We start from the raw sequence: 11424 nt of genomic DNA on the forward strand, positions 1-11424 counted from the left end.
TGTGGCCTGTTTTGGAGAGATATCCGGTTTGAAAGTAAACTGCTCCAAGTCTACCTTGTTCCCACTCACAGAGTGGGACACAACCCCCCCTGACCTACACAGGTTTAACTGGTCTCCGTCTGGTTTCACTTACCTGGGAGTGGTAGTTTCCCGACACACAGCGCAGCTGCAGGACAATTACCAGAGTTACCTTACCAACCTGGTGACAAAAACCTCCAATTGGTCTAGGCTCCCCATCTCACTAGCAGGCAGAATTGGGATACTTAAAATGGTGGTATTACCTCAATTACTTTACCGCTTTACCAATCTGCCGGTGTGGCCTGGTGATGCTTTTTTTCAAACGCTGCGCTCCATCATCAACACCTTCCTCTGGCACTCAGAGGCAGTCTGCCTCAAACTGTCCATGCTAACCGCCCCCAAGGCGCTGGGTGGGTTCAACGCGCCTGATTTTATCAGATACTGGGTGGTGGCCCAGTCTCAGTTCGCTGCACATTGGTTCAACACCATCGACCCTCCCCCACATGTTCGCCTAGAGAAGCCGACAATCAGTGACCGAGTGATCGGATCTTTGATCCTTAAGCCAATCCACCCAGATCCAAACTCTGCTGATCCTGTCGCTAGTACATCCCTGGCATTAACCAAACTCTGGGTGATGGTCGACGCGCCTCATCCATTTCATGGCGACCTGCCACTGTGGAACTTTCTCCCCGATATCCCACTCATTTCACGATCAATGGTTTCTCACTGGGCAGATGCTGGCTTTCTGATGCCTTTGAACAAGGAAACTTTATTGAATGGCCTAATCTCCCCACTTTACTCAGACGCCGGCCATCGGTGTGGCTGCAATACTCCGCATTCCGGGAGAGTCTCAAATCCAGGTATCCCGATTTCCCTGCTTTGCCACCCGACGAGCCTATAGTTGCTGAGCTCTGCTCCTTCCTCTCTTTCAGGGGTAAGGTGTTGAGACTTTAATCCTTATTGCAGACTAGAGCAGCCCCCCCCCTTCGCAAATCTGAGGCGCAGGTGGGAGGAGGATCTCGGGGTTAAAATTACTGACGGTAGATGGTCTCGAATGTGCGCTCGCACTCATGATGTATCCTATAACACCAAATTTAAATTAATCCAATTCAAGGTCCTACATAGGTACCACCACACACCAATGAGACTTGTTCCACGCCACCCCACCCCCCCACATGCCCCAGGTGTGGCGTGGACCAGGCTTCCTATATCCGCATGCTATGGTACTGTCCCCGCCTAACTCAATTTTGGCTGGATATTTGCTCCACGCTCTCGGATATTCTGGAACACACTATTTCCCCCTCCCCATTGCACTGCCTGTTCCATGACTTCCCACAATTGGCCCGTGACTCTCAGAAACTAGCAGGTCTCTGCATGGTGTTGGCGGTCCGCTGCATATTACTATGCTGGCTTCACCCTACTGCGCCCACCTATACACAGTAGCTCAGGGCAATCACATGGGCTCATGATACTGAGCAGTCCTGGAACGCAATGCAGCATCCACATTCCAGACAGAGGGACATATAGCGCAGATTCCGGGACTATATGACCGCCATGGCCTCACTATCACATTCTACGCCTTCCTCTCCGGAGGGCTCCCTGTAGATGTGCACTCCTTGGTACAGTTATTAATACTTTGTATATTGCCCATTGCTGATGTTGCTTCAATATGCTCAATATGTATTGCTTAATGTGTGTATTGCTTGTATATTAATGCTGGCACCGTGTGGCTCCTCCCGTTTTTTCTGGTAAGCTGTCAATTCAATAAAAGAACGTTTTTTAAAAAAATGTGCTCTTGTCAATTCCCGCTCCCTGCCATCACATTCCCTGGATGTGCACAACCTTATCATCAAGGACAATCTTTACTCTTTCTCTGTGAGACCTGTCTAAAAGAAAGCTCGGGCCCTACCCTTTCCCTTGCGGATACACCCTATTTAGGCAAGACCGGGCGGGTCAAAGGGGTGGCGGAGTAGCCGTCCTTGCTAAGGACACGCTCACCATCAGAAGGATCAATGGGGAACTGGGTCAGAACTCTGACTACCTCTTACTTAAACTGAAGCTTTCCCCCCAACTGCACCATTGCCTTCCATGTCGTCCACCGCCCACCAGGCCCTACCACCGACTTCCTTTATCTACCCTAGGGTTTATCTAAGCTATCTCGCAGCCTACCCATTCTAAAGGGCACACGCTCGATTGGGTGTCCCATCACAATTGCTCACTCCTGGTCTCTGAGATTTCGCCCATTCCTTGGTCCGACCATTACTGCATTAAATTTGATCTTATCACTTCCAAGGGGCCTCCTAGGTCCACTATCCCACTCCCTGCTGCATTCTCGAGAAGCTCAAGCAAGCACACTAAAGGAGAATATCTCCCCCTACCTTGCGGTGCCCGCTCTCATGCCCCCTTCCCCCAATGACCCACAGCTTCTGGCAACAGCATTTAACCAGGTCATTACCGAAGCTGTCAAAGTTGCTCCGCTCACCTTTAAACAAGCTAAGAAACCAAACCACTCTAATGCCTGGTTCACCCAAGAGCTCCTGGAATTTCACTCCAAAAAAAGGGCAGCGCTTGCTACTTGGAAAAACCAACCCAATGACGCTTCTAAAGCAGCCTTTAAGGCTATTTCCAAAAACTATAAAACTGCCATTATTCAGGCTAAAGCCACCTCATTCAATACCAGGATTGAAAATGCCAAATCAGGGACAAAGGAAATCTTTGCCATCTTTAGAGAGCTATAGTCTCCTGCACCCCTGCCTCCTACCCTCTTGAAGGATGAGACATGGTGCAACAAAATTCAATCTGCCATGCTTGATAAGTTGGAAACCCTGCACACCAAAATCTTAGCCCACCAAGAGGCCCTCTCCAACCTATTAGCCAACTGTCACAATACCTTCTCCCCGGTAACCCACTCTAGCCTATCTCCAGGGTTTGATTTCAAGGATGAGTAGTCAACTTGAAGTCACTGCCCTCCTCAAACCCATCAAACCTAATTGTAAAGGGGACGTCTGCCCGGCTCGGGTCATTAAAGACTGTGCCTCTTCCATTGCCCCACTCATCACTGCCTTCATCAACTCTTCCTTCCAGTCTGGCCATGTCCCAACTGGACTCAAGGAAGCGTGGGTCTGACCGCTCCTAAACAAACCTTCCATCGACCCATCGGTCCCCGGGAACTACAGGCCTATCCCTATCTGTGCCCTTTCGGCTAAAAATTCTGGACAAAGCAGCTTACCTGCAAGTCCAAAAATTAATTGAGGATAACCACCTTCTTGGTCTTCGACAGTCTGGCTTCCGGCCATGGCATGGCACTGAAACGGCTCTGCTTGACCTAAAAAAAATAAAATTAAATGGACGACCTCAGAGACGCAGGCAAACCCACGCTCCTGCTTCTCCTGGGCCTTTCCGCTGCCTTTGATTTGGTGGATCACAAGACCCTCTGCCACCAACTCTCCACCGCAGCTAATTTCTCCCTGAGGGCCTATGCATGGATAACTTCCTTCCTACAGGAAGGAATGATGAAGGTTTTCTCAGAATCTTCTCGTACCAACCCTAGTCTCATTAAGTGTGGGGTCCCACAGGGTTCTTGCATAGCTCCCACCCTCTACAACCTCTTCACGAGGCCCCTGTTCAAAATCTTGGACGCCCTGGGCATCTCATACACGAACTATGCAGATGACACCGGTGCTCGTCCTCCTCTCGGGTGATTATTTGTCTCACCTAAACACCCTTAACTCCAATCCTGGATGGCAGAAACTGGTTATGCATCAACAGTGAGAAGAACTTAATTGGATCCCCATCCACCTTGGGTAAATTGGACAAACAATACTGCTCTTTTACAGTGGATAACATCCCCATCGTTATTTCCCGAGTCATTAAGACGTTGGGTGTGTATATCGAACCTGACTTAACCATGAATAGACAGGTTAATGCTATAGCATCCTCCTCAGCGTACCATTCCAAAATTCTTGATGCAGTCAGACCTTTCCTATCCCAACAGAATTGCCTCATCATTGCTAGGGCAATAATTGGGTCAAGGCTGGACTACTGTAATGCCCTCTTTGTTGGGACCTCCCGCAAAAATCTGGCCAAACTTCAACTAGCCCAAAATAACGCTTTGAGGGCTGCAACTGGCATCTCAAGAAGGGACCACATTTCAGAGATCAGGAGGAAGGTCCACTGGCTCCCTGTCAAGGAAAGGATTGTCTTCAAAACACTAGTCCTGACCCACAAATGTCTCCACGGACTGGCTCCTCCTTACCTAGCGCAAATAATTGCCCTCCACACTCCATCCAGACCTTCCAGAGCTGCATATTCCAACAGAATCACTGTACCCATTACCCGCTGAGTGTGGGCGGGTGGTACTAGCTTCCCAAATATGGCTGCCACTTTCTGGAACTCCCTCCCCCCCAGATAAGGTTGATTGACTCTCATACAGCCTTTAGGAAAGACATCAAAAGTAGGCTTTTTGTCTGACAGTCCACATGTTCTATCTGTGTGCTGCATCATTTTTGCTACGAAGTGGCTTGTACCTAGGTTTCCCTGTTGGGTGGCCTTCTCGTCGAACGCTGAATGTTTTCTATGTAAATGTAACTAAGCATATTGTACCAAGTAATTTCTGCTGGGCCTCATATCTGTTACCCCTAATGAATCCTGCTTACGTCTCTTCATAGCGCCTCGATGCCTTTGGGCTGTAGTGCGCCCTATAAATCAAATAAATAAATACCTTTGTCAATTGCATCATGCCCCATGACACCAAAACAGAACAAGCACTGGCAATGCCAACAGTTGCGGCTTTTGTGTAGACATGAGATATGCATTGTCAGGGACTGTAGTAACTAGCAATTAACGGTGGTAGCAGCAGCAAAATGGTGCGAGTACCTGGGCAAATAAATGCAGTGCCTGCCAAATGTCTAGGATCTATACACAAGCCAAATTGGCTTGGTTCCCCAATGTTTGTTTTTACCAGGACTTTAGTGAAGAACCTGCATATTGCTTATAAATCAAGTGGTGAAAGGCTTGGTTAAGGCATTTTTATTACACCAGTAGCACATTTACAATTCCAATTAAAACGAACTCTCAGAACACTGCTTTGAAAAAAAACAATGGCAGGCACTTTGACTGCAACCTATCATGTTACTTCTTGATAATGCTAGCTCAACGAGATCCCAGCAGGGGGAGGAGTTTTGGGCCGTGGGAGGAAGTGGATGGACTGGCCATAGCCAGTCAACGAGTGGGTAAGTAACCAAAAAAACAGAACACGCTTTGTGCGCCTCCTCATACAACATCTCCCTCGTTACACTAATGCAATGGGCGTAGTTTATAAAGGGTGCTTAGCGAAAAACAAAACAGCGGTATTACCAATCCCGACGTGGCTCTAAAACAGCACGGTCTCTGTTTTATCTAAAACGGCATGTGCAGGATTATATTATCAAGAAAACTACATGTGAAGTTGTGAAATGTGGCCGAATATTCACACCAGCATTTATACAAAAAATAGAACATCCCATTGCTCAGCCACTGTATGGTGGACAGTTTTTATACAGGTGTGGTATAACTGCCTCAATTGTATTGGATTTTGTAAATTGGGGGTTTCAAACATAAAGGCAAGCGGGATGGACCATGCCCCTGAAGCCCCATCATCAGGCCCTCCACATGGACAGTGCATATTGCATAGCAACGTCCCGGACAGGAGAGATCACATAAAAGGCCCATCCACTGCAGTGGCTTCAGTTTCCGTATAGCGAGAGAAAGAAACCGATAAGTAGCTGATTTTCTACAGACAGTCTGGGCACCCCACCAGACTAAAAGGAAAACAGTAAGGGTGGGATGTATTAAAGAACGGTACACACTGCATTGACAAGCACAAATGAAACCAACCAAAAACATGCAGAAAAACATTCACCATTAAACCGCGAGGTTTATTTTAAGCAAAATGGGATGATATTAGGTGCACCTAACCCTGTAAGAATTTGCCACCAACGATAAAAAGGGAGAAGCAATTATTTTGATCTCAGCTTGATAAACAACAAGCAATGGAACAGTTTCCATAAGATGTCAAGAACTAGAAAATAGTGCGAGTACCTGGGTATACGAGGCTGGCAAATGCCCAATACCTATAAAGAAGTAAAAATTATTTGATCTGCCAATCCTTGCAAAACTTCAGGACTTAGAAATCAAATGGCAGAAGGCACACTTGGTTCAGACATTTTTATTACACCCATAGCACATTTACAGCTACAATTAAGCCTTTAAGGCTCAGAAAACTGCACGAAAAAAAAAACTCATAGACCTTTGCAGCACAATGTTAAAGGTTACTGCTTCATAGAGCTAGCTCAAAGAGATCCCAGTGGATGTGGTTTGGGAAGGGCCCAGTAATCCCTCCTCTGGCCATGGGCAGTTAATGAATGTGTAAATAACCAAACACCCACAATCTGCGGGTCCCTCCTCACATCTCATCTCCCCCAATCTGTACTACAATGCAATAGTTGGCTTAAGCACCACCTGATAGCCAAAACTAAAAATGCATTGCAATACACTGCTGTCTGGAACATAGAAATTAAAAAGCATGCCACATTTGAAACCTCGTCGATATATGAAACAATGAGGAATCTACAATCTCTACTAAGTGCCATCTCAAGTTCCTTTGCGAGTTTTAGTGCAACGATGCTGGTACAGCATCATTTCCAACCTTACGTCAAAAAAGCGATTAATGAGGTTCCATTACATCAGAAAATGAAATTGAAAAATTACACCACTAATCTAAAGTTGCAGTTTGAGATCCAGTACTTCAAAAACCTTCAACATTTTAAGATGGTGACATTTCTCTTGATGTGTTCCCCGTGTGGTAGTGGTAACATCATTACACCATGCCTTGGTGAGGTTATGTCACATGGTCTACTGGGGACCCATGGTTTCTATAGGGGGGGGGGGGGTACAATTTTCTAATGGTCATGACCAGGTTTTACTGCAGCGAAAATGATGCTCTGCGCTGTTGGTAATCTGGCGTTTGCAGTATTTAATTGGTTTACCTACAAATGCGTTTTATGTTTTTACGGCTTTTCATCCAATTTCTACTTAAGATTGCGCTGCAAAATGCACCATTTCGACCAACTGTTAAGCAATTTCTCAGGAAATAAAATATGAAGTTTTCAAAGTTGTTTCAGAATGGCTCACTCACTACCACTAATAGCTTGCACGAACTGCTTTAAAAATCCACTAGCCACCACTGAGTATAAATCTCTTGATTTTCATAGATTCAATAGTGCGGCCCGCGAGAGGCGCTTTTGAATCCAAACCCTGTCCGATTGAGTTTGACGCGTTTGGTGTAAATAGTACCCAACTTAGGTCGTTTATGTAACTAATCCACTACACTGACAAATATATTTGTTTTTTCAGTGATTGTAATTAAGGAAAGTATCGTTATTGTGTGATGTGCAACTTTAATATCAGATTTATTTTAAAACATAGTAAAAAGTACTTTTAAAATTAACATTTGTAGAAAAAAAGATGTTCAAAGCTAGCAGAGCAGCCTTTTCTTTGATAGATGTATATATAGAGTGTTAGCCAGTAAGGATTGGTGGGCCATTTTGTTAAGTGTACAACATGTTAGTAGACCCCTTGCAGTGTCTAGTTTTTTTTAAAGCGCTGATTAACTATTTGGGGGTTTAAGTGGTTGCTTGAGGGAAATGGATTCAAACAGATGAATGCTTTTGGTAAAGTATAGTTAATTGACCGTGCGGAATTGTTTGTGAAGTTCAGAACAAAAATATAATGTATTAGATGCCTTATATGAATTTTAGTTTCTTGGAAAGGGAAATCTGATTTATCCTTGACAATTTGCCAGGACACCCTAGGGAGCCTTCATTCGTTAAGGTTTTTTTTTTTAATTTTTATTTGTATGAATCAAAATAAAAAGATTGATTTTTACAAAGAGCTTGTTACTGTCCATGTCTGTTAAATGTCTTTTTGTTGATTTTATTTACATGAGAAGCAAAGTTGCTAGGGTTTTCAGCCTTCTACGGCCTCTTCAAACTGGTATTAGTGAGTCGAAGATATGATTAATCATGATCTCTATTCACTCGCAGCTGCTACCTCTAGGTTTCGCGAAGTTGAGAGGGCAAGCGTCGCGTCCTGACTTTCTGCTGTCATTTCTGGAGAGGTCAAAGTGTCCAGTTTTGCCATGATTTGGTGAACTATTTGCGTGGTAGCCGTTAGCCAGGTTGGTCTATCTCCACTAGCCATTCTTGACCACCAACAAAGTTCACTGTCTAAAGAAGGGTCCAATGAGAAGTGTCGCATGTAGGCGGTCCTAATTGGTTTGGTTTCTGGGCAACCCAGTAGGAGATGTCGAACTGTCTCTTTTTCGTTTGTATTGTGACATAATCTACAGTGTGATAGAGTTGACATACCCCTAATGGCTCTAATTTTATTTGTAGGCAACAAATTCAATCTCACTCTTAGAATACAGGTTCTTGCTTTTCTGTTGGGAAATTGTTTGATGTATCCCTGTAATTCATTCAGTTTCTTTGTATTCGGTGGCAAGTGTTGAGTTAGCTTGTTTTCTGAAGCTTTTGCTAACGTCTTAATCCAGTCTAGCTCTTTAGTTTTTTTCAGAATTTTTCCCGGATTTGTGATCAAGTCATTCTCGTCACATTCAATTTCTTTTAGCAGTCTTGAGATGTAGGTCTTCCAGGATTGTAGAATTATGTTAGACTCGGCTGCTAGTTCGATTTTGATCAGTCTGTATAGCAGTGGACTTTCAGGAAGTAAGATTTTTCTGTAAAGCCTTAGTGAATTACAGTTCAACGTCCCTTGCAGGGACAGAAGACTCAGTTCCCTTCGAATTGATGCTACCGGCGTAGACGTAGGAAGGCCGATAACAGTTCGCCAGTAATAGGCTTCAAGTTTTGGCCAAATTTCACGCGGGAGCAATATCATTGCTTCAGTACTGTAGGTTAGAGCAGGAACCACCTGGTTTTTGCCCCCAGTTCTGGATGTAACAGAAATGGAGGGGGGGGGGGGGGCTCCTTATCTTTTGACAAATGGGCTGGCATTTAGTCTGCCTCTATCCACTAGCTGGCTTTGCATATAAGGTAAAAGTGGTACATGAAAACTAAGAGGTCTACCCTGGACAAACAACTGTTAAGCCCTGTTGTCACCTATAATTCCAGTCAGCTAGTTAGCCACTAGGACACGTCTTCTCCCATTCAGAAAGTTATAATTGAATATCATTGTGCCAGTCCAAAAAAAAGCAGGTGCAAAGAACAGGCATTCTCATAAAACGCCTTCTCAGTGAACGGTCGCATGAGGTCACTGGATCACAATGTGTAGGGGTGCTGTCATTAAGGAATAGTGATGAACGAATAAACATCTAATCACAACCATCAACGCTAACCTGCCCCCACAACCTGGAGAGAAATTTTAATACAGCCCACGACAGCGACATGGTGAAGAATGACAGGTGCCAAATAGAAAAGCGTTCTGCCATTCGCCCATAAACTTGTGGAAACTTGACAAAAAGCTGTTCCGTTACAAGCAATAAACGACTTGCCACTACTGTGTCACTCCATGGCATCCCTTTGTGAAATGTAAACATTATAAACAGAAACGTGAGAAGCCCAAATTAAACATTTGACCATGTTCAAACAGCAATGAAACCGCGAATTCCTAAGAAGTATAGTCGTGGCATCGCCGATGTAATGTTGCTTTCTGCTTCAGCACCCCTCCTCTCCCCCCTTCCCCCTCCTCACACACACACACACTCCCCCTCCCAGAGGCCTGGCATGACGGTGCAGGTCAGCAAAGTGACCATTGCACACAGCAACATCCCACCGCGGACAGATGATTCAATGCGGTTTACAAAAAAAAAATTAAAAGCACAGGGGCTTTGTTACTCGATACAATCCACGGGATGACACGCCAATACCCCTACCTGGACGGAACAATTGAGAGAGAGTAAGAGATGCAACCTAGAGGAGAGGACCACAATACTTACGTGCTGAGCTTCCTGGTCCACACCAGCACACCCGGCCAGAGCTCCCGGAGCTGCACTGCGCGGCCCAAGTTTGTCTTGATGTTGTGCAGCAGCTGCTGGGACTCAAGGTCCAAACAAGCAGTATAGGGGAGCAGTTGGTTGTACACAATCTCTTTCTGCGGCCGGGACAGAGCGCCCGGGCTCTGCACGCTGACAGCGCTCATCCTCGCCGTTCCCTAGGTTGTTAATCCCCCGCGCTATGTCTGTGGTTGTGCTTCTTCCTAGGACTGCGTGTCTCTCTGCTGACTCTGGTTGCGTGTTCTTGGTCTTTGTTTCTATCTCACATAGGGTGTAGTGTGTCGATCCCAGGTGCCCGTCCAGGGACGTCTCAGTCAGTTCACTGCTTCCCCAGAGCTCTTGCACTCACTTGAGTTTGTTAGTGACGCCTCTTCGCCGGCTCGTGACAGCGACCGCCCAGTTACGTCACTTCCCCTGTACTCTCCTTCATAAGGTGCCTGCTACCACATACATCAAACCGCCGAGATGATACAAAGGGAAAGAATTAAAATCGTTGACATAAAAGAAGGACACAAACACGTGAACGCACAGCTCAAGTCAGCGTGTGTCCACCAAGCAAGCTGCAATGGGTGTGTTTACAGTTTCTTACAGTGAAAGCTGAATCACTATACTCCAAGTTTTATTTAACGATCTCTAGTTTTTATTTTGTTCAAACAGAAGTTTATGTAATTCTACAAGTTTGAGTTCAACAAACAGCATCATACTATTACATGCTTCAACGTGCATCCAATGTCCGTTTTTATTTAACGGAATATATTGGTATTACAAGCCCTCCAAATTCAACTTCCCTGCTACTATGTTACAAAGTACTGCACTGCAACATTGCTATCCAGAGTGAGGTGTGCTGCTTGCACTTTCTCATTAAGTTCATGGTGGGTTCTGGCATAAAGTACAACTCCAAATTAATTTATAAGAAACGAAACAGACCCAAAAACCTACTTGGATGTTCATATCATCTTTAATATGCTTTAAATGCCAGTACATTTTCTGTTAAATTCTAATCCCCCGGATAAATGATTAGCAAAAAGGAGTGTGTAACATTATTTATTGGCTCCATGAAAGAGTAAATCATACATTTTCTCTCAGCTTTAATGCAGTTGTCAAGTAAGCAGCATGAGAGCAGTGCAGGGGTAACAAAGAGTGTTTCTGCTCCGCTCACATCACACTTTTGTTGTGTTCAAATATTTGTATTGATTTTGACTAGGATAAGTAATAGAACATATGCACATCTGTAAGTGTAATAGAAGCATTCATTTTCATAAAAAAGGGGTTCGGTCTTCGGTCCAGTGTTCTTTCCAATGGCTTCTATTAGGGTTGGGAATGAAAGGGGCGTTGCTGCAGGCCGAGCAGCCCTCTCC

General features: G+C 45.0%; 1 protein-coding gene across 3 annotated transcripts in view; it reads right to left on the minus strand.

Moving 5' to 3' along the window:
* Window positions 1-10471, minus strand: part of PSME4 (proteasome activator subunit 4) — a 3386216-nt gene extending 3375745 nt beyond the window's left edge. For 2 of the 3 annotated variants that reach the window (XM_069608232.1, XM_069608230.1), the window contains exon 1: window positions 10010-10470. In XM_069608232.1, the coding sequence (XP_069464333.1) occupies window positions 10010-10212 (203 nt within the window). In that variant the 5' untranslated portion in view covers window positions 10213-10470. Of the gene's footprint in view, window positions 1-10009 lie in introns of all 3 variants that reach the window. The other variant, XM_069608231.1, reaches the window with a different exon arrangement.
* Window positions 10472-11424: the final 953 nt, after the last annotated feature.

This window comes from Ambystoma mexicanum, chromosome 4q (assembly GCF_040938575.1).
Source record: "Ambystoma mexicanum isolate Mex_15411 chromosome 4q, UKY_AmexF1_1, whole genome shotgun sequence".
Taxonomy (NCBI): domain Eukaryota; kingdom Metazoa; phylum Chordata; class Amphibia; order Caudata; family Ambystomatidae; genus Ambystoma; species Ambystoma mexicanum.